At 47.4% G+C, this 26773-nt stretch overlaps 1 protein-coding gene and 1 long non-coding RNA gene across 7 annotated transcripts in view; one reads left to right on the top strand and one right to left on the bottom strand.

Moving 5' to 3' along the window:
- Positions 1-1018, bottom strand: part of RNF130 (ring finger protein 130) — a 106918-nt gene extending 105900 nt beyond the window's left edge. For 2 of the 6 annotated variants that reach the window (XM_070233708.1, XM_070233709.1), the window contains exon 1: positions 118-1018. In XM_070233708.1, coding sequence (XP_070089809.1) covers positions 118-361 — 244 coding nt within the window. In that variant the 5' untranslated portion in view covers positions 362-1018. The remainder of the gene's footprint in view (positions 1-117) is intronic. The other 4 variants (XM_023617014.2, XM_070233706.1, XM_023617015.2 and 1 more) reach the window with 4 other exon arrangements.
- On the top strand, positions 876-23362 carry LOC102150153 (uncharacterized). Its single transcript, XR_011425403.1, has 3 exons — positions 876-1337; positions 6208-6295; positions 18024-23362. It is a non-coding gene; the product is annotated as an uncharacterized lncRNA (long non-coding RNA).
- Positions 23363-26773: the final 3411 nt, after the last annotated feature.

Below are 26773 nucleotides of genomic sequence, written 5' to 3'. Positions count from 1 at the left end.
AAAGCCGAGCATCGCGCGCCCGGAGTCTCGTTCCCAGGCCGAACGGCCGGGCCGCACACGGCGGACGCCCGCCCCGGGGCCGCCGGCCCCCGCCGCCCTCCCGCCGCCCGCACGCACCTCCGTGGATGGGCAGCGGCGCCAGCACCTGGCCGCGGACCTCGGCCTTGGGCGAGTCGAGCCCGTAGCGCCCGCGGTCGATGCGGAACGTGAGCGGGCCGCCGCGGCCGGGCTCCTGCACCGTCACGTTGATGAGCGCCGTGTAGTACTCCTGGCTCGCGTTGTCGGCCCGCGCCGGCCACAGGCTGCAGGTGAGCAGCGCGAGCGCGGCGAGCCGGGCCGGGCCCGCCCGCGCCGCGCTCATCGTCCCTCCGGCCGCCGCCGCTCGCGGACCGGGCTCCGGCGCCGGCGCCGAGGGGCGGGGCGGGCGCGGCCGGCGCTGCGGCGGGAGCGCGCGCGCGCAGCCTGCGCGGGCCCGGGCACGAGCACGGCCCTCCTCGGAGCCGTGGCCCCGCCGCTCGCCGCCCTCACGTCCGCGGCCCGCCCGCGGGGACGCGCCCGTGGGGCCTCGGCGAGGACGGCTGGTCAGGCTGCGCGCGCCCGTCTCCTCAGGCCCCCTCCAGAGCTTTGGGAGCGGGCTCCCTCCATCTCCCGGGCCCAGACCCGGGCCCGCGCAGTGGGGGCGCCTCGCGAGGACGCGGCGGGGGCGGGAGGACGCGCCAGGAGAAGGGTCTGTGAGCACAAAGTCCCGCTCCTGGCTGCCGCCTCCGGCGCGCGCTCGCCGCCACCCCGCCGCCGGCCGAGCGGCAACGCGCAGGCCTGGCGCAGCCCCGCCCCCGCGCGCATGCGCCCAGGCCCTGCCGCTCCCGCCCGCCTGCACGAGGGTCCGAGCTGGCCGGCTCACCCCTCGGCCCGCGCCTCCCGCCCGCCAGCCCCGCGCCGGGCCCTGGTCCTCAGTCCGGCGTGACGGGCGCGGGGCCTGGAGCGTGGGAGCTTTCCAAGGGCCTATGGAGAAGTTTGAGACTAGAATAAAGAAGAAAAAAAGCTAAAGGTTTACAGTTAACTTAAAAAATTAAACGTCCATGAGATTTCCCGTTTCAGCTGGTCAACTGCAACTCTTACAGTTGACACGGCGGGTGTTTCTCTGTAAATAAGACTATCGGGGGTCTGCTGCACTCGGAACTGTAAGGACGCCTGAGTGGTTAGGAAGGACCACTACAGACTAGATGAACCTTTCAGAGGCCCTGGACAAGGAGGAGGTTGTGGTGAGATCCCCTAGACGCACACACTCCACCATCCACACGCTGCGTGTCAGTTAAAGCTACGCACCCTTCTAAAGCGTAAGCTAAGGGGAAGGGTGGGTCTAGCTTCAGGTACAGCTGAATTCAGGAGTTTATAGGATATTGGGCTGTGTACTCGTCATCGTTCTGGTGGGGAGGTGGGGTGGGGGAAGGATGGCATCTTCTGACCAGCCAGGCCTGGATCTCCTGCCTCCTATGGTAGGAAAAGGGCAGAGTCAGCTTTGCACAGCCACGTGTACTGCGGATCTTGGAGAGAGGCTGCTTCCGAAAGGAAAACTGAGGTGCTGTTTCCAAGGAAAGGATGTGGATGCAGTGCAGGCTAAAACATCGCATGTCTATGAGTGCCTTCTTAGGGACGTGCTTCACAGCTTCTCCCTCCAATTCCTTCCCTTCCACCCTGACTACCATGGTCTCTCTAGTCCCTGTCCTGGCTTATTGAGACTGGCTTGTACTTGCTTCCTTGCCTCCAGGAAGCACAGCCCCTACCTTCACCAAAGCAACCAGGCCGCCTCCCTTGGCCAGCACTCACACGGGGCTCTGCTCTGACCCTCCTCCAGCTGGACCCTTCCTCACAGGGCAAGGAGTCCATGAGACCAAGTTACCCAAGCTCAGGTACCGGAGACCTGGAATTCCCTTTCCAAACAGCCCTGGGCCACTTGGGGCCTGCATGGGACTCTTCCCCAGTGGAGGTCTCCTTGCTCTGCTCCTCTCGCTTGGCATGCCCTGGCCTGCCCCTGCCTGTGATGCTCATGCCCTCTACTCCCTTGTTCTTTATTATTTTGTTTGTGTTTTTGTTTTTTGTGAGAAAGATTCGCCCTGAGCTAACATCTGTGCCAATCTTCCTCTATTTTGTATGTGGGATGCCCCCACAGCATGGTTTGATGAGTGGTGTAGGTCTGCATCTGGGATCTGAACCGGTGAACCTGGGCTGCAGAAGCAGAATGCACAGAACGTTAACCACTTGGCCGTGGGGCTGGCCCCTCCTTGTTCTTTAAAGGATCTTTCAAAGTGTGGGCTGCCCATGGCCCCTGGCAAGAGAACGGATTGTAGAGGCCCCCAGACACCACTCTGTTAAATCAGATCAGAAGAAAGAGGCTTCCTTTAAAGTCCTTCTCAGCCCTTCTGAATTTGTCGAGGAGAGAGATGGTTCTGGAATACTTTTAACACTTCTCTGGCACTTACTAACCTCCCTTTTAAACACGGGCTGATGCTAACAATGCCCTGCATTTGGTCATGTAGTTGTCTTCAATTGTGTGCAGACATTGCCTTTGGGGCAAGAGGCTTTTCATTTATAGTAGTGATACCTTTTAAGAATTGTGGTAAATACACGTAACATAAAATTTACCATCGTAACCATTTCTTTTTTAAAGATTTTATTTTTTCCTTTTACTCCCCAAAGCCCCCTGGGTACACAGTTGCACATTTTAGCTGTGGGTCCTTCTAGTTGTGGCATGTGGGATGCCACCTCAGCATGGCCCATTGAGTGGTGCCATGTCTGCGCCCAGGATCCGAACCGGCAAAACCTGGGCTGCTGAAACGGAGTGCGTGAACTCAACCACTCGGCCACGGGGCCGGCCCCCATCGTAGCCATTTTAAAGTGTCCAGTTCAGTGGCATGAAGCACACTCACACTGTTGTGCAGCCATCACCTCCATCCATCTCTAGGACTCTTCATCTTGTAAAACTGACTTTCTCTACCCATTAAGCAATAACTCCTCATTCTCCCTTCTCCTTGGCTGCTGGTAAGCACCATTCTATTTTCTGTCTCTATGCAGTTCACTGCTCCAGGTACCTCCTGTTAGTGGAATCACACAGTATTTCTCCTTTCGTGACTGGCTGATTTCACTTTGCATAATGTCCTCAAGGTTCATCCATGTTGTAGCATGTGTCAGAATTTCCTTGCTTTTAAAGAATGGGTAATATTCCATTGTGTGTATATACAGTCACACGCCACTTAATGCCAGGGATGTGTTCTGAGAAATGCATTCTTTGAAGATTTTGTCGTTGTGTGAACACCATAGAGTGACTTGCACGAGCCTAGATGGTCTGGCCTGCTGCACACCCAGGCTCTGTAGTACAGCCTACTGCTCCTGGGCCGCGTGTTACTATACTCAGTGCTGCAGACTATTGTAACACAGTGTGTATCTAAACATAACTAAACATAGACAAAGCACAGTAAAAATACGGGATAAAAGATAAAAGGGGCACACTGTACAAGCACTGAGTGAACGGAGCTGCAGGACTGGAGGTCGCTCTGGGCGAGTCAGTGAGTGAGTGGTGAGTGAATGTGGAGGCCTCGGACGTCGCTGGACACTACTGAAGACTACAAACACCGTAACTTGGGCTGCACTAAATCTTTCTTCAGTAATAAGTTAACCTTAGCTTACTGTAACTTTTTTCCTTTATAAACTTTTAATTTTTTTAACTTTTTGACTTTTTTGCAGTAACAGTTTACTACACCATTGTATAGCTGTACAAAAATATTTTCTTTGTATCCTTATTCTATAAGCTTTTTTTCTATTTTTAAATTTTTTATTTTTCTTTTTTACTTTTTAAACTTTTTTGTTAAAAACTAAGACACAAACACACACATTAGCCCAGGCCGGCACAGGGTCAGGATCATCAATCTCAGCGTCCTCCACCTCCAAATCTTGTCCCACTGGAAGGTCTTCAGGGGCAATAACACGCATGGAGCTGTCCTCTCCTGTGATAACAAGGCCTCTTCTGGAACACCTCCTCAGGGACCTGCCCGAGGCTCATCTTGAGGAGGAGTCACTCTTTTCAGAAATACGTCCATGGTGTTTGCTTGGTTTGTTTCTTTTTTCATCATAGATTGCTTGTAAGCAGATAATGCACCCTGATCATTCCTCTCTATTAATGAAAACCTTTCGGTCTTGGGGTCGTGTTTTCAAACTTTTTAAGCAGCTTGTTGAGATCTGTAAAAGCTTCTGCTACACCCTTCACTGTGAATTTTCTTGGGAGTTCTTTTTCTTCTCCTGCAGTTTCCTTTTCTCTCACTGAGGTTTTACAATGGCTATGACATCACTAGGCAATAGGAATTTTTCAGTTCCATTATAATCAAATGAGACCACTATCATATATGCAGTTCGTTGTTGAGCAAAACGTTTCTATGCCGTGCATGACTGTACCATTCTTTTTTTATCCATCTGTTGGTGGGCACTTGAATTGCTTCCCCCTTTGGTCTATTGTGAATAATGCTGCTATGAACATGCATGGACAAATACCTCTTCAAGATCCTTATTTCAATTCTTTCGCATAAGTACCCAGAAGTGGGATTTCTGGATTACGTGGTAGTTCTATGTTTAATTTTTTGAGGAATTGCCATACCATTTTCCATAGTAACTACACCATTGTACATTTCCACCAACCCCGCATAAGGCTTCCAAATTCTCCACATTCATACCAACACTTTGGACAAAACTACCTTTTAAACGATTGAAGTAAAAAAAAAAAGTGAGTTGATTAAAAGTCTGAAGTAAATAAACGCACAGGTGGTACTTGGCTATGGCAGATCTCATGAAGGGCACGTGCTGAGGTCTGACTCAGGCCCATACTGCCCATGAAACTCCCTCCTCTGTGGGGCCATTTCTCTGAATCTACCGTCCATGACTCCCCCCCGCCTTTGCTCCCATCTCCTGTCTTCCAAAAAATCCCAAGTCACCTGTAAGCTCCAGCGGAATTGCCCTTATCTGCGGAGCTCCAGTGGTCCCAGCTGCCAGCCTCTCAGGTCCGGGTCCTGATAAGGGCTTCTGTCCTTCAGGAGCAGATCTGCCCCTTCTGGGAGCAATGTCTGACTTTCCAGGGCCATAGGCAGGGGCAGACTGTGTGTAAAGCAGACTACGTAGCACTTGGAGCTCCAGGGATCAGAGCCCCAGCTGGATTTCCTGAGCAGTGTCAGGAACCTCAGAGGGTTGCCCAAAATCTAATTTCTCCTCCTCCTCCCTCTTCTCCTCTTCCTTTTCTTTCTCAGATGGCACATGATCCCCCTCTGGTCCTAGCAAGGCCTTGGTCTTATTTTATTATTTATGTGTTCTCTTCTATCACTACCCCTCTCTCTCATTCCTTACCCCACAAGCAGCCATTCTAACGTGCTTAATGTATAACATTTGTGTTCTTGCATTATGTGTGGCGTTGTTTAGTGTACATGTGCTTCCTAATTAGAAAACAATATTGGTTATCTATGTCATTCTGTTTCTCACTCTCTTCACCCAGCACTATGCTGATGTTTTTTTACTTTTTCTTACCTTATTTATTAAATTTTATATTGAAATATAACATACCTTAGCTAAAGTGCAAAAAATCTTATGTATACAGCTCAACCATTGTTCAGTAAGTAAAAACACCTTTGTAACCACCATCTAGATCAAGGCGGAGAACATTGCCAGCTCCGCTAAGGCTTCCCTAGGCTTCTCAGCTATTAGCACCCACTATTCTGATTTCCATCACCATAGATTAGTTTGCCTTGTTTTGAACTTTATAGATCAAACAGATCAAATTGTGTGATTTAATAGAATCACACAATATGTACTCTGTGGTGTCTGGTTTCTTTTTCTTAACGTTTTATCTGTGAGATTCTTTCATTTTTTTGCATGTAGTAGTAGTTTGATCTTTTTCTTTGCTGTATAGTATTCCACACTTGATTTGTCCATTTTTGTATTGATAAGCATTTGTATTCATTTTCATTTGGGGCTACTATGGCCAGAGCTGTTATGAAGACTCTGGGTGTCTTTGATGGACATGTGTATGCCTCTCTGAGAGTCTGTATTCTGGAGTGGAATGGCTGCATCACATGGAAGACATGTAGCTGGCTTTGGTGGATACCAGCACTGTCTTTTTAAGATGCCCTCCCTTCACCCCTGTCTGATCCTCTCTTTTCTGCTTTCCCCCAGGCTCTATCCCTTGAAGGTCTTGGTCCACGTTGGCTGTCCCCATTGCTGCTGATGATTATTACACACCACCCCTAAACTGTGGCTGCAGGTAAAATGATTGGGGAAACCCAGTGCAGTTCCCATGGGGCAGGCAGTCCTGAAAAAGGTGTTCACAGTGTGTTCCTCCTGGAGCTTGAAGTCCTGAGAGATGCTGCAGGTGGAGAGCTCTGCAGAGGCATCAAGACCATACAAGAGACGTCTCTGAATACTGGCCGAGCACTTTTACACTCACATCAGGTTTGCTGTCTCCTCCTTTTGAAGGACCCAGTGACATGCCATGGGCCTTTCACATGATGGCCTTTATAGAAGGCGGGCAGAGGAACAGGACCCAGGTCCCCAAAATGCAGCCTCTAGGTCACTGGCACGACATGGGAAGGGTATTTTAAGAAGTGCAAAGAACATTTTAATTTTAATAATTAAATGTTGACTTTAATTTTATGTTCTAATTTATAGCAAGTCATTTTGCTTTCAATGATAGCAATGTCATCTCTCTTTAAAAAGTAAGATGTCTTAGAGAAAAATACTTAATAAATAAGTCAGGTGAAACACAGGTGTGGCAAAACTGTAAAAGTTGTGTGCAAAGTGCCAAAGAGTAGGAAAGCTGACGGAGACGGGCTCCCAGGACTGGGTTCAAATCAATGGTGCTGACTGTTAAATCTTCAGGAGTTTTGTACGTCGTTTGTTAACCACTGATGCCTTGAACTTGGCTGTGGTGGTAGGGTTATCTTTACACCACAGAAATCGGCAGACACTGCATCAGGGCCTCCTCCCTGCCTCCCTCGCTTGCTCTCTCTCTTTTTATTATTTTTCTGAGAGTGGTCTACCAGAATGCCTCTGGTTCAAATCCCTGCCTGACCACATGTCAACTGCACGGCCTCTGCGAGCTCCCGTCCCCTCTGGGATCAGCCTTCCTCTGTGAAGTGGGCCTAATGAGCTCTCCCTCTCTAGCTCTGGATGATGGGTGCTGGAGGCTACAGCTAGCGCAGCCACCCCGACTCCCCTGTGGCTTGTCTGGTGGCCCAGAGACCTGTGATGGGGTCGGGCGTCAGCCTGGGTGAGGACCGCAGCACTGCCTCCCACAGGCGTCACCCAGAACGAGCCGCCCTCAACAATAGACGTTCAGGCCGGCCGCTGTCCTGCACACTCAGCCGCCAGGTGCCGCACTGCCAGCAGGCACACAACATAATAGCATCTTATTTTGAAAAATGTGCAATACATTTGTGTCAGCAACCCAAAATTTGTAATCATTCTTAATGAAAAACTTCAAGTATAAGAAGTCGAAAGGCTGACACAGTGAAGCACTTGTTCCCCACCACTTGGGTTCAACCATGGTTAACGTTTGGTCATAAATGCTTTACTTGTCTAGTGCTTTTATTGAAAATTTTTTTCTTGAACCATTTTTTGACACTTTGGACAGTTCTCCTATATTGTCATGACAAGACAGTGAATGGTAATTCCTTAAAATAACCCTACATCCTACCCTGTTCAAATGTTCCCAAACATCTAAAAGTAGTCCCTGCCCCTTACTGTTTTCTTTGAATGGGATCTGATGAAGGTTCTGCATTGGGTTTGGTTGCATCTTTTTCTGGAAGTTCAGACTTTGAGGGTACAGCCCCAGCTCCAGCAGATTATAAGTAGATGGCCCGTCTGTGGCTTTGAGGTTGTGTCTGACCCAGACCGTACCACTCAGAGTTGACCAGAAAATGTGTTCAGTTCTGCAATTATCTGCTGATAACACGAATATATTGTATCATACTTTTTTTGTGTGTAGACACAAGTTATACCACAGTTACTGCAACTTTCCTTGTTTTTAATATACCAGGAACTTCAGAAACTGGAGACAGCCCAGGCTCCTCTCGCCTCCCAGAGTTCCCCAGAGGAGGGAGGCGGCTGCCTCCTCCGTCTCCTGGGGGCCAAGGCAGTCGCGGCGGGCAGGTGGCTGCCGGCCGGCTGTCCTCTGAGCCCAGGGTGCACAGGCCACGTCGGTGAGAGCAGGCTTGGATCGGGTTGGGGGGGCTCTGTGAAAACCCCTGTAGACAGACAAAATGGCTCAGATTTGAAACCTGTCATGGTCCAGGGCCGGGAATTAAGTTTTCTGTAGGAAACCCGGACACAAGGATTTTCACACCAGTTTTGCAGATGAGGAAACAGAAGCTCAAAGAAGTGAGCTCCTTGCCCAGTGACCTTGCCACAGCTAATGAGAAGTGAGTGGTGGCACCGGGGTAGGAGCCAGTCCCCCAGCTCCAGGACCCCTGCATTTCACTGCCACAGGTCATGCCAGGCCCAGGATGCAGCCGACGCCTGGATTTCCTGGTACTCGGCCCAGCCCAGGAAGCGGGAGTCTCTGTCCAGGAATTCGAGTGGGGCCTGGGGCCAGTGCTGAGTGGGCACAGGCTGCTGGGTGGCTGCCTTTAGAGGATCGAAGGCATCGCCTTGTCTTTTGTCAAGCTTTGTTTGGTCAGAGTGATGAATGACTGAGCCAGAAAGAGCTGAGAGAGGAGGTGCGGGGTGGGCTGAGCTGGCCTGGGCAGGTGGGCCCTCGTGTCTGACTGCTGGTCCCCAGGCTGACCTGAGATGGTCCCCAGGGTCCCCAGGGCACCTCTGCCTGGGATCTTGCTGTATCTGGGAGGGCCCTCTGTTCAAGGGCGGCAGAGATGTGAACAGAAAGAGACTCTTGGAAGGCTGCAGGGTAGCTTATCTGGGGGAAGGCAAGGTAGTAGGGGCGGGCTCACAAAGGACAGCACCCAGGTGACTCTGGGGATCTGGGAGCTGGAACAGAGGGGTGGCTTCATCAGGGCACTGCTGCTAGGCTGAGTCAGCGTTACATCCCTCCGGGAAGAAGGCATCTGAGCTGTCTAGTTTGAGTCAGGTGCCCGTAACTTGATCCTAGAAACGCAAGACACCTTGACAGCCAGCCTGCCAAGAGAGCATCTAGTGGAGGAATAGTCCCCAAGAGCCAACATAGCCCATTGGGCACACGAGACAAGGGCAACTCTGTCTGCGGCAGGGAAACCACACAGGCTACCTGATCCCACTTCTGGCCAGGTGAACGCCACTGATTTCTTCCAGAAGTGGAGATGGGCTTCCAAGGCCCTCTCTTCAGACATGTCATCCAGCTGGGGGATAGTGCCACTTCCAGTCAGTCTGTGGTCAGCTGAGAGATTGACATTAGGGCCCCAGCAGCTCTTCTCTGACCGGCAGCCTGGGGATTCAGGTGGAGCAGGGCAACACAAGCTGCCGGCCCGGAGCTGACAGCAGCCTTCATGCTGCTTTTAAACAACATTCAACACGATAAAAATAAAACAAAACCATGTACACAAGGATGTTTATTGCTGCATTAGCTACAGGGGCAAAAAGTTGGAAATAAACTCGTTTATTTGTTATGCAAATTATGGTACAAGAAACATGAGGATGATTATGCAGCTATTAATATATCAAACAAGCTGTAGCAACGTGAAGAACACTTATGATGTACTGTTGAGTGCAGGCACAGAATACAAAATAAATCTCTTCTTGTCACTCTGTAAAGTAAGTCCATGTGTGTGAACAAGGCCCAGAGGAAACTAGCAAAATGAAAATAGTTTGGTTTGTTTGGGAGGATTATGGGTGACTGTTTTTACTTTCCTTTTTTTTTTCTATTTTCAAAATGTGTGCTTTTTGCAATTACATGTAAAGAAGATCTCTCTGATGATCCATCAAGAGACCACTGAGGAACCTAATAGAAGTTGTGGGTTGTGGCAGGTGGAGCCAAGGGTAGGAAGGTGGGGCTGTTGTGGGGGTTGGGCTGGCAGAGTTGTGGGTGGCTCCAGATGATCCTGAGTCAAATTCTCCTTCACAGGCCTAATACTCTCCATACATTTAATTATTCTATCACTATTCCTTGAGGGAAGAAAATCGACATAAATTTGGTCTATTGACTGTGTGCACCTTTGCTAAAGATAAATCTCACGTTATTGTAGCACATGGGATATGAATACTGGCAATGTTCCTGTAAGAAGTCCTTGTTCAAAAACTGTGCCAGCTTGGTTTTTACTGAAGGCAGAACGGGCCAGCTGTTACCCCTGCTGAAATGACAGTTGGGTCTCATTCCTGCCAATCATTTTTGCCCCAGGGAAAGTTAGAAAAAGGTGGAGAACGCATCTCCCTAGAGAAGTATATGCCCCATGGTGGCTAAGAATCTCCTAAGAAAGTTTGGGGTGGGGGTCTCTAGATGTGCTCAGATATATAAAAAAAAAGAAATCTCCCAAGAGATTTCACCTATAGAGGACGAAGACCCATGGGGAATGACAGAAGACTGCGTGCCAACGTGGAGAATGGGTGGCAGATGCTGTGAGGGGTGACTTGGTGCCACTCCAGCCACCTCTTCCCTGCCTGACCCCACTGTAGGGGCTACAGGAGGTAAAAACCCAGTTTTCCTGTATACGCACACACCCGTGCACTCCTGCAACCGCTCGCTCGTTCGTTCGGCACACGTTTACTGAGCCGCAGTTCTAGGTCCTTGGAATATACAAGCAAACGATCAAGGATCCCCACCCTCAGGGCACATCCCAGCCAAGACGCCTTTCGGGCCAATGTACTGGGAGGGAAGTTCTGCTGGGCCGCAACTTCCCCTCCTCCTGCCCACAAGGGACCATGAGGATAGAAGCCACACACTAAGGCTATAACCACGTGTCCACTAGGACCAGTTCAACTGACCCTATCTTATCAACAGAGTAATTAAAAGTTGTTTTTCAGGAACTGAGACACTATCCCTTTTCCAGTTCAGGCTGGTTGAGACCACCAACCCATCAACTGGGGGCCTGTGCAAATGCCCGATGAGTAACCCTTTTGACGTCGAGGGGCTGAAAACTCCACCCTCAGATCACACTAACGCACCATCTTTGAACATGGGTCCTGTGAGGAGCCATGGAGCGTGACTGTGCTTGTGCAGATGATCATTACCTCACTCCTCCTTACCTCCAATCATCTATCTCCACATTTCAGACCATCCTGCCCATCATCCCTTAAATTTTGCCCCAAGCCCTGGATTGGGGACACAGTTCTGAGAGTGTTGCCTCCTGTCTCTTTGCTGGCCGACCTCACAGTAAAAGCTTTTTCTTTTCTCAAAGGCTGATGCTGTGGTAATTGGTTTTTCTTTATGCATATCAGGCAGAGAACCCCCACTTTGTGCCTAACGAGGGTGGCGGAGGAGCAAGGGCGGAGGCACCTGGGTCCGTGCCCTCTGCTTTCTTCTGCACTTCTTTGTTTAAACCACTGTGGGAAAGATTCCCATTATTTGCATCTGAACACAGTCCTACCCGGTAAAATAAATTTAACTATTTAACTGAGATAAGTGGAGCAGAGGGGCACAGAAAAACTCTCTGCCTGGGCTCTAGGTAGCTTGGCATCCTGCAGTCTTCCCCGTACTACTCATTTTAAAAGACTCCCAAATTAGGCCTTGCCTAGAGAAGGGAGCTCCTCCTGACTGAGGGAACCTAACTATAGGAATGAAGAAGGAGTTGGGATTCTTGGGTAGGAGTGGAGAAGGCAGGTGGGGAAGGCCCTGCAGCAGGCTGGTGGCCCTGCAAGTGCAGGGAGGTATGTGCTGATTGGGGCCATTTTAGTTGCAAGTATCAGAAATTCAACTCACTGTGGAGGAGAATTTACTTGTTCACTTATGAAAAGTCTGGAGGTTGGTCTAACCTCAGGCACAACTGAATCTAGGAGGGCAAGTGATATTGTCAGCATTGGGCTTCCTCTGGCGACCTTTCAACCTTGCTCTCTTCTCAGTTGCCTTCATTCTCAGGTGGGCTCTCCTCATCTGGGTGCAAGATGACCCCCAGTAGGTCCAGGGGGTACATTCTATTCTCTCAGAATCCCAGAAGGGCACAGCAGGAAAGAAAATCCTTCTCTTTCTCAATGGACTTTTCATTCCATCTTCTGAGTCTCACTGGTTTGTGTCATGACATGAGTTCACCACTGAGCCAACTGCTCTGATCAAGTGGATAAAATACTCTGATTGGCCAGACCTTACCACATGCTCACCCCTGGAGGCAGACATGGAGTCCCCTTGACCCAACCCCATGGACTCAGAATTTGGGTTTTGTCCCTGGTTCCTGGCACACAGCTTCTAAAACCATTGGCATCTACGGAGTGGTAGAGTGTGTTTTGTATGCTAAGGAGACGAGGTAGCTAGGGGCCCCTAGATAGCTTCAGGATGGGGACTGGTTTCCAGAAAGGCATGATTAGAGGGTTGGAACTTTCAGCTTTACTGGCCAACCTCTCGGGAGGGGAAAAGGGCTGGAGATTAAGTTAATCACCAATGGACAATGATTTCATCAATCGTGCCTATGTATTGGAACCTCCATAAAACCTCTAAACAACAGGGTTTTGAGAATTCCCAGGTTGAGGAACACATGGAGGTGCTGAATGGGTGGCACACCTGGAGAGGGCATGGAAGTTCCACATACCTCCCCCATCCCTTGCCTATGCACCTCTTCCATTTGGCTATTCCTGAGTTGTATCCTTTATAATAAACTGGTAATAGTAAGTAAAGTGTTCTTCTGAGTCCTATGAATTGTTCTAGCAAACTATCAAACTTGAAGTAGGAGGCAGGTTGCAGGAACCCCCAACTTTGAGCCAAGTCAGATGGAAGTGCAGGTAACGTGTGGATCTGACACTTGTGACTGGCATCTGAAGGAGGGCCAGTCTGTGGGACTGAGCCCGTAACCTGCGGAGTTAACTACCTGGAGTTGGCATCAGAATTGAATTGGATTGTGGGACACTCAGTTGGTGTCAGGATTGGTTGGTGTCCAGGGAGTTGAAGAATTGGTTATTGGTATGGGGAAAAAAACCAAAACCCAAAACTCAAGCATGCACTTGTAAGCATATGGGATGGAGATCTGGGTAGGGACAATAACAGATGCACATGGAGACCCTACCTATGACCAGAGGTAGGCTTGCTCTTGTCCTGGCTCAGAGTCAGGTGGTTCTCCAGCAGCACCCTGGGGATGGGTGGCCCCTGAAACACGTCCAAGAGTGGCTCAGGCTTGGAATCAATCAAGGTGCTTCGGCTGCAAGTAATAAAAGCCCTGACTTAAACTGGTTCACTTGGGAAGGAGATCCAGAGGAAAAGGAGGTTCCAGGAAGGCTAGCCTGCGTGGGCTTTGTCCCCAGGCTGTCTCCTCTCACAGCTGCAGATAGATGCCAGCGGTAGCTGGAACAACATAGTTTCTCATTCCTGTTGGGTACAGAGAGAGAAAGCAATCCCTCAACTGTAGAATAAAAGTCCTCATCCTCAGACAGTTGAGGTGACCTGTCCAGCTGCCCCTGGACAAATAGGGTCAACAAAGAAAAGCCAAGACTGATTGCCCTGATGGGAAAGGGGGCTAAGATTACTTCGTTGCTTAGACTGGCTGGCCTGCTCACATTAACTTCATGGAGGAGGGATGTCTGTCACGGGGCGAGCTCTGGACAGGTCCTCTCAGCGCAGAGCTGCTGTTGCCTGAGGCTGCCCTGACCTGTGGGAAAGAGACCTCCCCCTCTCTCCACTCTCTCCTCCTTCTCTGCCTCTTCTTCCCTTTCTCTCCCATTTCATGCTCTTTCTCCCCACCATTCTGTTCTTCCACTTCCTGTCTCCTTTTTGCTTTGCCCTCTCCTGCTTTCTGACTTCACTCCACACACCTGTTCCATGGGCTAATTCGAATTGTATGTATATTTTCACCTTAGCGTTGGCTATATGGGTTTGGGCAGGTGACTATACCTCTTTAAGTCTCAAGTTCTTTAGCTTTAAAATGGAGGAATTAATATCTATCTCGCACGATAATTGAGAAGGTTAAAAGTTAAATTTATGGGTTCTGATTCTGGCCAAGATGAAGAAAGACCATTACAATCTGTCTGCCCCACTGATTACAACTGAAAACTCTGGACAAAGTAAACAAGTAACCAGCCATGGACTCTGATGCACCCACAATGGGGGTGGACTGGAAGGAAGAGCCAAAACTTGAAGAATGAACCATATGGGCTTGGGAGTCTCAGTTCTTCTTTTCCTCTCTTGTCTCTTGTTTTTGAACTGAGGTCCAATATACAGCTGTGCAGAGAAACCATCTGTCTAGCCAGAGGCCGGGGAAAGGGGCCTCTGCAAGAGGAAGTGTGTGGGAGAATCCTTGAGCTCGTTTTTATTTTTCCTTTTTTCTCTCCTGCCCCTGCCTTGAGGACAGCCCTGGTTGCAAAGCTGCAGTATTGTGCCAGCAGCATGAACACCTAAAACTCTGAGAGGAAACCCATGTGAGCCAGAGCATGAGGGGCAAATCCCAGAGAGGAGAGAGCTGGAGGAGGGATCCCTAATTCAGCGGATGAGCCAATGCCTGTCCCTGACTCATCTCCAGGCTGCACAGAACAGACCCAAGCAGCATGGAAACGTTTTTTGAAAAGGTTTTATTTTGAAATAATTACAGGTTCATAGGAGGTTGAAACTCCTTTGTGCCCTTCACCCAGCTCCCCCAATGGTGACATCTTATGTAAGTGTAGTGCAATATCAAACCCACGAAAGTAACATTGGTATAATATTACTAACTGGACAACAGACCTTATTCAGATTTCGCCAGCTTTTATATGCATTTTCGTGTGTGTGTGTTTCTATGCAATTTTATCCCATGTATTGTGTAACCACTACCACAATCAAGACACAGAACTACTCGATCCCCACAAATAGACCCCTCCTGCTTTCTCTTTACAGTTGTACCCACCCTCATCCCCTTCCCTTTCCTCTGGCAACCACTAACCTGGTCTCCGTGTCTGTAGTTTTGTCATTTTGAGAATGTTGTATGATGGAATCGCACAGGACATTACCTTCTAAGACTGGCTTTTTCCACTAAGTGTAATTCCTGTGAGATATATGCAAGTTGTGACATGTGTCAAGAGCTTGTTCCTTTTTGTCACTGAGTAGTAGCCCATTGTGTGGTTCTACCAGAGTTCATTTAACCATTCACCCTATAAAGGGCATTTCAGTTGTTTCCGGTTTGGGCTATTATAAATAAAGCTGTTGTGAACATTCAGGTACAGGTTTTTCTATGAACCTAAGTTTTCATTTCTCTGAGATAAATGCCCAAGAGTACAATTGCTGGGTCGTATGATAAGTGCATGTTTAGTTTTACAGGAAATTGTCAAACTATTTTCCAGAGTAGCTGTGCCATTTTACATTCCCACCAAGCAAAGCCTTGGAAAACTAAGGTGACATTGTATCTTCCACACACAGAAGGTAAGGCAGAACTTGTGGTCTGAACCTAACCAGGTTTGACTGACTGCTAAAACTGCCACAAAAAAAAATCATTCTCTAGAGGGTTTTAATAGTACCCAGAATGTCACATCTCACAACATGATATTCAAAATGTCCAGGGTACAATCCAAAACTACTTGAAGTACCAATAACAAGGAAAATGTGACCAGTTCTCAAGGGAAAAGACAATCAACAAAAGATGCCACACTCCCCCGCCGACCCCCACCCCCGCCCCAAGACAATCTAGATGTGGAAGCAGCTGTTGTAACTATGCTCCAGGAGGTAAAAGGAAACACTCTTGAAAAAAAATGGAGAGACAGATGTTCTCAGCGGATACCTGGAAACAACCAAATGGAAATTTTAGAACCAAAAAATACAATATCTAAAATTTAAAATTCACTGGGTGGGACATATAGCAAAATGGAGACAACAGAGAAAATAGTGAATTTGTTGGTAGAGCACTAGAAATCATCCAACTTGAAAAAATACAGAGAAACAAAAAGTTAAAAAAAGAAGAGCCTCAGAGATCATGGGACAATATCACAAGATTTATGATTCGTGTTATTGGCATCTCAGAAAGAGGAGAGAAAGTGATTGGTACAAAAGAAAAATGGGAGAAATAATGGCTGAAAATTTCCCAAATTTGATGAAAGACAAACATTTATAGATTCAAGAAGCTTAGCAAATCTCAAATAGGATAAACTCAAAGAAAACTACACTCAAACACATCATAAACAAGCTGATGAAAACTAAAGACTATGAATAAATCCTGAATCTTGAGTCTTCATAGATGGGAAGAATTAATATTATTAAAATGTCCATACTATCCAAAGCCATCTATAGATTCAATGCAATCCCTACCAAAATTCCAATGGCATTTTTCACAGAAGTAGAAAAAAAATCCTAAAATTTGTATGGAACCACAAAAGAACCCAAATAGCTAAAGCAATCCTGAGAAAGAAGAACAAAGCTGGAGGCATTATACTTACTGATGTAAAACTTTATTACAAAGCTATAGTAATCAAAACAGTATGGTACTGGCTTAAAAATGGACACATAGACCAATAGAACAGAACTGAGAGCCCAGAAATAAACCCACACATATACAGTCAACTAATATTTGATAAAAAAGTCAAGAATACTCAGTGGGAAAATGATAATCTCTTCAATAAATGATATGGGGCAAACTGGATATTCACATGCAGAAGAATGAAATTGGACCTTTGTCCTACACCACTCATAAAAATGAACGCAAGATGTATTAAAGACTTAAACATAAGGTCTGAAACTATAAAACTCCTATAAGAAAACATAGGGAAAAAGCAGCTTGACACTGGTCTTGGCAACAATATTTTGGATATGACACTGAAAGTGCAGGCAACAAAAGCAAAAATCAAAACTGGGACCACATCAAACTAAAAATCTTCTGCACAGCAAAAGAAACCATTAACAAAATGAAAAGGCAACCTATGGAATGGGAGAAAATATTCGCAAACCATCTAACTTATAAGATATATAATACATTTCACACAACTCATACAACTAAATAATCCTATTAACAGATGGGCAGAGGATTAGAATAGACATTTTTCCAAAGAAGACATACAAATGGGCAACAGGTACATGAAAAGATGCTCTACATCACTAATTATCAGGGAAATGCAAATCAAAACCACAATAAACTACCACCTCACACTTGTTAGAATGGCTATTATCAAAAAGATAAGAGATAGCAAGTGTTACTGAGGATGTGGAGAAAAGGGAACCCTTGTACACTGTTGGTGGGAATGTAAACTGGTATAGCCACTACGGAAAACAGCATGGAGGTTCTCCCAAAAATTCAATTAAGATTAGAGCTGCCAAATGATCCAGAAATCCCACTCTGGGTACATATCAGAAGGAAATGAAATCACTTTCTTGAACAGATATCTATACTCCCATATTCACAGCAGCATTATTCTCCAAGACATGGAGACAACCTAACTGTTCATCGACAAATGAATGGATAAAGAAAATGTGGTATGTATAAGTACAATGGACTCTTATTCTGCCATTAAAAAATATGAAATTCTGCCTTTTGTGAAAACATGGATGGACCTTGAAGGCATTATGCTAAGTGAAATAAGTCAGACAGAGACAGACAAAAAGTGTAGAATCTCCCTTACGTGTGGAATCTGAAAAAGCCAAACTCATAGAAACAAAGAGTATAATGGTGGTTACCAGGGGCTAGGTGGGGGAAATGGAGAGATGTTGGTCAAAGGCTACAAATTTTCAGTTATAAGATGAATACGTTCTGGGGATCTAATGTACAGCATGGTGACTATAGTTAACAATATTGTATTATATACTTGAAAGTTGAGAGTAAATCTTAAATGTTCTCACCACAAAAACACAAAAAAGGTACTGTGAGTGATAGAGGTGTTAACTAACCTTAATGTGGTCATCATTTCACAATATATAAGTGTATCAAATCATCACGTTGTGTACACTAAACTTACACAACGTTTTGTGTCTGTCACAGCTCAATAAACGTGGAAAAAAGAATAAATCTTGAAATTACCCAGAGAAAAGTGACATGTTGCATATGAGGGAACAACAATTCAAATGACCGTGGATTGTGGATTGTTTATCAGAAACCGTGGAGGCCAGAAGACAGTGGAGCAACATCTTCAAAGTGCTGAAAGGAAATAATTGTCAGTCTGGAATTCTATATCCAGAGAAAATATCCTTTAAGAATGACGGTGAAATAAAGATGTTCTCAGGGGACGGCACACCGAGGTTCGTCACCAGCAGAGCTGCTACAAAAGGAATGCTAAAGGGAGTTTGCCAAGGAGAAGGGAAACGATACAGGGGGGAGACTTGAGACTTGGCAATGAAAGAAGAGCAACAGAAACACTGACGATGTGGGTAGATATACTAGAGTATTTTTCTCCTCCTAAATTCTTTAAAAATATAAATGACTGTTAAAGAGAAAATTGTAATATTGTTGGATAGGTTTTGCAATATATGTAGCTATAATGCATAGGACAACTTTCATATAAAGAGAGGATGAGGGGCCATATAGTGGGAAGGCAACTGCTTCCAAGCTTAAGGAAACACTAGACACACTGAAGCATGACGTGTCCTTCCGCTCCCGGGTCAAGCGCCGTGTGGCCTGCAGGCCCTATTTGTGCCTCCCTTTTAAACTGAAGGTTTTAACACTCCACCAGAGTTGACTGACAGAATGAATGAATGAATTCAGCCCCAGGTTTGCTGTCCAACCAGCATTTTGAGAAGGGCCTTTGGGTTTTACTCTCAAAAAGATAGATCTCCAGGGAAAGATGTCCTTCATGTGAAGCCCTCCAGGTCAGAGCTCACGCTGCTTTTCCTCCATGTCTTCACCCCTGCTGTCATTTCCCCACCTCCCCAGCTCAGACTCAGGCCTGGTAAGGGAAGTCTGGGTCTGAGAAGGGTGCAACTCTGCAGCTGTGCCTGGCCTGGGTCATCTGTGGTTTGCCTTCACTGGAACTCTCTACATGCTGCTTTCTTTGGGGACAGACCCTTGAGTTTTCTTTGAGGAACTCATGTGGTTTGGGTGGGCCCCACCTTCCTAGATGCAAGGTGGGCACGTGGCCCTGGCCTGGCCAACCAGGTCACCCCATGAAGGGTTGACTTGTCCTTTAGGCACAGAAAGCACAGAGCTTAGGGCCCATGGTACTTCCAGGGGCTCATGGAAATGTTTAATTTTTCTTAAAATCAGAAGAAAAAAAAAACGACCTTTCAGGGGCCCAAGATTATATTTGTTTTCACAGAAATGCAGTTGTAAAATAAGTTTTAAAATATATCTTATGGAGGAAGGGACCCACAAAGGCGGAAGTGCCAGGGCCCCACAGAAGTCACAATCCAGCCCTGCCCAGGCCAGCAGGAAGCCCAGAGTGGGCACTGCAAGGGGTACTCCAAGATCCTTGCTGGAATTTCTGCGGAGGAAGACTGCCAAACTCATGGAGGCCCAGCTTTGAGCTACAGTGGGGAGGGGGCTGTGCTGTCCCCGCACCTGGGGAGGGTCTGCCTGAGAGGGAGGTCAGGTAAAGAGGAGAGAGCAGGCTTCGATAGCATCGCAGGTGCAGGTGGGCCTCAGGCCACAGCTGAGCTGGACTTGCCAGTTTTTTGAACCAAGGACTCTGAAATTTTGCTGGGCCCAGTTTGTGCTGGATTCCTATTCTTCACAACCAAAAGAATCCTGGCAGACGTAGGCTCTGAGAAGACGCCTTTTTCTTTAATAAAACAGAGTGCAGAGCTTCTCGAATACTTTAAGATTACTGGCCTATTCAGATTTTTCTATTTCTTCTCGTCAGTTCTGATAACTTCTGTTTTTCTATGAAACTACATTTTTATCATGTCATTTTTTTTAAAGCATGAAGTTCTTTATAATATTCTCTTATTCTTTCAAGTTCTCTTTACCACTTACCAGCCAACCCCTTGTCACTCCCATGCCCTGGAATGGTTAGTTATTTGTTGTGTTAAACTTTGCCTGTCCACATTTCTCGGTGGTTCCCTTCTCCGACTAGATTCAGATGGATACACATATTTTTATTTTCTTTCTTTATTTATTTTGATGAGGAAGATTTTTGCTAAGCTAACATCTGTGTCAATCCTCTTCTATCTTTTGTATGTGGGATGCTGTCACAGTGTGGCTTGACAAGCGGTGTGTAGGTCTGCGCCTAGGATCCAGACCTGTGAGCCCCAGGCTGCCAAAGCGGAGCATGCGAACTTCACCCCTGTGCCTTTGGGACGCGCTTAGGTCATGAGGGATTAGTGCCTTACAAAGGAGGCTCCAGAGGGCTCCCTTGCCCCTGCACCATGCAGGGGCACAGTGAGAACGCACTGGCCGTGAACAGGGAAGAGGGCTCTCGCCAGAAGGCCACCATGCTGACAACTTGATCTTGGACTTCTGGCCTCCAGAAGTGTGAGCAATACATTTCTGTTGTTTATAAGCCACCCTGTCTGTGGTACTTTGTTATGGCAGCGCGGATGGACTGAGACATTATACAGTGTCTCTTTTTACCTTTCCTAATGGTTCTTGCCTTAAATTCTCCTGTGTCTGATATTACTGTGATTAGACTAAATTTCTTTTGGTTAATATTTGCCTAGTATATTTTCCCCCATCCTTTTAATTCCAATCTTTTTGTGTCCTTGTATTTAAGGTTTATTTTCTTTAAGTAGTATATGATTGATTTTTAAAAATCTAGTCTGACAATTGTGATCTTTTACTTGGAAATATTTAGATTATTCATATTTAATGTATAATTTTGTCGATATCTACCACCTTATTAATTTTTTTCTCTTTATAACCGGTGGCGGTTATATGGTTTTTTTTTTCTTTTTACTATCGATTTCTTTTGGACGATCAAATATTTTTAATTGCTTCCTTTTATAGTTAGCTATACTTCTTTTATCATTCTTTTAGTAGTTAACCTAGAGACTGCAACAAGAATTCTTGTTGCAAATGCAACACATTATTGCTTTTTACCATTTCTTAATGCAAGTTATTACTTTTTACCATTTCTCTATTAATTACAGATGCTTAAAACCTTTCAATTCCATAGACTTTTCCTGGATTTGGCATTACTGTTAGTTTCTGTTTTGTTTCTACATGTATTTTAGGCCCCACATAATGTTACCATTATTGTTTTGTATAGTCACTGCTCAGTCAATATTCATTTATTTTAATCCATATATTTACCCTTTCTGCGCTTTTCATTCTTTTCTTCAATTCTGTAATTCACTATTGGTTCACTTTTCTTCTGTCTTAAGAACTTTTCTGAAGTTTTAGGTTTAATGATAAATTTACTGACAAGAAATTCTCTCAGTTTTTGTATGTTTGAAAGGTCTTTATTTCCCTCCATGTTTGAAGGACATTCTCTTTGGTTATAAAGTTCTAGGTTGGGAATTATTTTGCTTCAGTATTTCAGAGATGCTGTTTCACTGTGTGTCCTTTCTGCTGAGCAGTCAGCTGTCAATCTTATTTGTTGCTTCTTTGAAGGGAATGTATCTTTTTTCTTTGGATGCTTTTAAGATTTACTGTTTTTTCCTTTGTTTTTCAGCATTCTTACTATACAAAGTGTGGTTTTTCTTTGTATTTATCCTGCTGGGGTTTGCAGTGTTACTTGAATTTGTGCTTTGATGTCTCTAATTAATTCTGGAAAATTCTCAGTCATTCTCTTCAAATATTGCTTCTGCTCCAATTCTTACTCCTCTCTTACAGGACTCCAGTTCTCAGGTTTCAGTTCTTATTCCTGGGTTCCACATGTCTCTAACACTCTTTTCTGTATTTTATTTTATTTTTTAAAATCTCTGCTTCAGTTTAGATATTTTCTATTTGTGGTAACTTGTCTCCATGATGTCTCTCACCAATTACTTCCCACCCTGAACACAGGCAATTTCCCCATCAAGAGGTAAAACCTATTGCTCTACTTTCCTTGCGTCTGGGTTGGGCTTAGACCCCACTTGAGCAACAGAATGCAGTGGAAGTAATGTTCTGGGACTTCTGGGGCTAGGTCATAAGAAATCATGTACTTTCCACTTACCCCATTGGAATGCTCACTCTGGAGCAATCCAGCCACTGTGCAAGAGCCTGATTACCCTGCGACCACCATGCTGTGAGGAGTGCTGGCTAATCACACAGAGAGGACAAGCGTAGGCGCTCGAGTGGACAGTCTCAGCTGAGCACAGCCTTAGCGTCGTCCCTCCAGTATGCTCCTCATATGAGTGAGCATGAGATGATACAGAATATACATTGGCTTCTGCCCCTGGTTCCTGGCACAGAGCTCTTGAAACCTTTGTAATTTTCTACATGATAAGAGCACTCTGAGCATCTCTTGTTCTAGTATTTGTCTTTGACCCCATCCCTGCCACAGGGCTCCTAAACCTTTGTAAATTCCTAAGTGATAAGAGCACTAGGAGCACCTTTGTTCTGTTGAGGTGACCCTGGGTGAGATCCTGGGTGGAGGCTGGTCACCAGAAAGACCAAGCTATAATTAGAAACTTGGAATTTTCAGTCCCATCCCCTATCCTGCAGAGAGGGGAGAAGGGCTGGAAATGGAGTTAATAACTGATCATGCCTAGTGAGGAAGCCTCCATAAGATCCCAACGGGAGGGGATTGGAGAGCTTCCAGGTGGGCGAACACATCCACACTGGGAGGGTGACGCACCCCAACTCCACGGGGACAGAAGCTCCCGTGCTCAGGACCCTTCCAGCCCTGGCCCTATGCATCTGGCTGTTCATCTGTATTTTTTATCATGTCCTTTAATAAACTGGTAAGTTAAGTAAGTGTTTCCCTGAGTTCTGTGAGCTGCTCTAGCAAATTAATCCAACCCAAGAAGGAGATGTTGAAACCTCTGATCTGTAGCTGGTTGGTCAGAAGCACCGGTGATAGCCTGGGCCTGCAACTGGTGTCTGAAGCGGGGGGCAGTCTTGTGGGACTGAGCCCTTCACCTGTGGGATCTGACACTATCTTTGTGTCAGAATTGAGTTGAGTCGTAGGACACCAAGCTGGTGTCACAGAGAATTGCTTGTTGTGGGGAAAAACCTCCACACATTTGGTGGTCAATCAGAAGTCAAGCGTTCTGTGGCAGTAGTAAAGGAGACTCACAGAGAAGAAACTCGTAATAGGGAAGAACTGGATTTTTCCCAAGATAGGAAGGAAAAATCTGGATTTTTCTTATACAGTGAGGTTCTCAGAGACCAACCCATCTATTAGTTGAATACCACCAAGTGACCTCAGTTGATGCTACGTGGAGCAGAAGAATCTGCAACTGAGCCCTCCTTGAATTTATGACCAACAAAATTGTGAAATAAAATAAAATGATTGTTTTTATGAAGCCACTAAGTTTTGGGGTAATTTCTTGTGCAGCAATAGCTAACTGGAACAAATTTCAGTACCCAAAAGTGGGAACGTTATTTGGTTTTGGAGTGTCTTTGTCCATGTGGGCTGCTATAACAAAAATACCATAGATTGGGTAGCTTAGAAATAGCAGAAATTTATTTTTTGCAGTTCTGGGGGCTGGAAGTCCAAGACAAGGTGCCAGCAGGTGCAGAATTTGGTGAGAGCCTGCTTCCTAACTGGCTGTCTTTTTGCTGTAACCTCACATGGTGGAAGGGGCAAAGGAGATTTCTTGAGCCACTTTTAGAAGGACACTAATCCTATTCACAAGGGCTTCAACATGCGAATTTTGGAGGAACACAAACATTCACTCTATAGCACAGAGGGAAGAAAGGAAGGGAGGGAGGGAGGGAGGAAGGAAGGAAAAAAGGCAAGGACGGGCGGAGGGTTTCCTTTTGAGTCCAAGCTCCTCTGGGAGGAGAGCACAGCGGTGAGGGAACATCCAGCCCTGAGGCTGGTTTCACAGGGCAGGAACAGGTTCTCCTCTTGCTCCAGTGGCCACACAGATGCCCCAGGTTCTGGTTCCTGAAATCAAAGGCAAAGCCTGACACGCTGTGGCTTCACCTCACCCCAGAAGCCCATGCGGCAGATGTTGCCGTCCTGTCCCCTAGAGCCAGAGGGTGGGCACACAGCCTGGGGGCGGCCCTCCAGGAGGCCTAGGGTCAGCAGAGACTCTTCACGGGGCAGCTGGGCCATGGGCATCCCGGGGCACAATGGCCAGCATGTATTGGAGAGTTTGGCAGTCTGAGGGGCAGCCAGGCCCCTGAGTTCCAGGGGGCCCTGAGCCTACAACCCTCACCACCTGCTCTTCCTTCTGCACTTCTCCTCAGACAAGGCACAGACGTCCCCTCCCTGTCAAAGCCTGCCTGACCCTGCCCTGGCCGAGAGGTTCAGCATGTTCCCTTGCCAAAGGCCTCGAGTCACATCCCAAGGTAGCGTGGGCTGGGGCAGGCTGAAGATGTGACTCCCAGATGGGCCCTTAGGGCACCGCAGGAGCTGCTGCCCTCCCTCCTGTCCTCCTCACAAGTCCCCAGTGGCCCCTCTTTCCTCCCTCTCTGCCCAGGGCCAGCCCCTTCCCCAGGATGGCGGGTCCTGACTCCCGTTGGGGTGAAGCCCTGGACCCACCTCTTCGCAGCTGCCACTGCCAACACCGAGGGGTGGGCTTTGCTTTCCGGCCAGTGGAGGGGCTGGGACTCTCAGCTTCAGGCTCTTGCACCAGCAGAGCTGAAGCAGGTTTTTCTCAGGGCCCCTAGAGTCAAACACACTCACCTCATGACCACTCAGCTTTCTCTGCAGGCCACTGAGGTCTTCCACACATTCTTCTTGCTGACAGGATTAGATCCCACTGCGTGGAGGGAGAGTCACTGTGTTAGCTTCCTGCAGCTGCAGTACAAATCGCCACTCACATTTGTCTTTTCGCAGTTCTGGAGGCCAGGAGTCCCAAACCAGTCTTGCTAGGTTAAGGTCAAGGTGTTGGCAGGCCTGGTTCCTTCTGGAGGCTCCAGGGAAATCCATTCCCTGGCCTTTTCAGCTTCTAGTGGCCCCCTGTATTCCTGGGCTTATGGCTTTTTTTTTTTTTAATTTTGAATTTTATTTATTTATTTATTTTTGAGGAAGATTAGCTCTGAGCTAACATCTGCCAATCCTCCTCTTTTTGCTGAAGAAGACTGGCCCTGAGCTAACATCTGTGCCCATCTTCCTCTACTTTATGTGTGGGCCGCCTACCACAGCATGGCTTGCCAAGCACTGCCATGTCCACACCCGGGATCTGAATCGGCAAACCCCCAGCCACCAAAGCAGAATGTGTGCACTTAACCTCTGCCCCACTGGGCCGGCCTCTGCTTCCTCCATCTTTAAAGTTCATCACTCCAGCTTCTGCTTCCACCATCACAGTGCCTTCTTCTAGAGTCAGAACTCCCTCTCCCTCTTATAAGGACACTCGTAATGGCATTTAGGGCCCATCTGGATAATTCAGGATCATCTCCCATTGCAAGATCCTTAACTTAATCACACTTGCAAAGCCTCTTTTGCCATGTAAGGTAACAGTCACAGGTGCCCGGGATTAGGATGTGGACATCTCTGGGAGCCCTTATTCAGACTCTGCAGTCGCCCTGGCATTATGATGCTTATGGTGCATATGCCTCCTTCTGCCCTACAGAGGGTCCCCATAGGAACTGGAAATGCCTCCTCCTGAGTGTCTCCGTGAACGACGCTATGCTTGTGTGACTTCTCTAAGCCCCAAGACCAGTGGCCAGGGCAAAAGGTTCAATTCATCCTGCCACACGTGCCTATCCCCCTGGCTAGGGTTAGAGACCACTGCTCACCTCCCTTGCCTGTCTCAGCACCGCTGAGGCCTCCACAGCACCTGCTGGCCACAGTGAAAGAGGTCAGTTCCCCTCTGGCCTGGGACCATGACCCAGCCCTCTGTCCTCTTGGAGGTCTGGATATGAGCCTCTGTCTTCCTTCCTGACCCTTCACAGCCCAGGCCCTCCTCTTGGATGCCCATGCCGCCCAGTTGCCCTCCTTCCCTGACCAGCTGCTCCTGTGGGATACGTGGCGAGTCCAGCTCCGGGGACGGACAGCTGCCTTACCTGGAAGCCAACCTGACTTATTCTGTGCAGCTTTCCCAACAAAAGTCCTGATTCCACAGCTCGGAATCCACCTCTAAGGAAGGGCATCCAGACAGACCTGACAGACTCTGGAAACTTCTCTTCTCGGTGTAAAAAACAAAGAAAGAGTAGTGTAATTTTCAAGTGGATGGGAAATTGAGCCCAGACCAGATCACAGAAGGCTGTTTTCATTCAAAAACACATGAATGCCATCCTCAGGGCCCCCTCAGGGTCCCAAACCCAACCCACCACAGCCCAGGTGGGCCACCAGAGTGGGCAAGAAGGCTGCTGGGGCCTGTGTAGAATTGCCCTCTGGAGATGTGGCCCAGAGCTGGCAGACAGTGCAGCTTCTAAGGAGAAGCCTGAGACCCAGATTTGTATGTATCATCTCCAATTGTAGATGTTTGCTGGTAATTGCGCTGTAATCACCACACAGGTCAGGCTAAAGGGGTCTGGGATGTGTTTCCCCCAGGCCTCTGTGTGCTCAGGGCTTTCGACACCATGCTCTGCAGAGCCCAGGCTGCTGTTTCCCCAACGCCGGGATTGTGGACCACCTGTGTCAGCACCACCTGGGGACACAGGTCACAACTTGACTCCCAGGCCATTTGGGATCCCTGAGCCTGAGTCCCATGGGTGGGGCCAGGGACCCTGCCTCTGCCATAAGTGCCACAGCAATAGTTCCTTTAAAACTGCCAGATTTCAGAGCCCAGCCAAGGTCCACTGTGGGCCTTGAGGAATCT

This window comes from Equus caballus, chromosome 14 (genome assembly GCF_041296265.1).
Source record: "Equus caballus isolate H_3958 breed thoroughbred chromosome 14, TB-T2T, whole genome shotgun sequence".
NCBI lineage: Eukaryota > Metazoa > Chordata > Mammalia > Perissodactyla > Equidae > Equus > Equus caballus.
The sequence above is the reverse complement of the archived record's forward strand: the minus strand, read 5'-3'. Positions and strand labels throughout refer to the sequence as shown.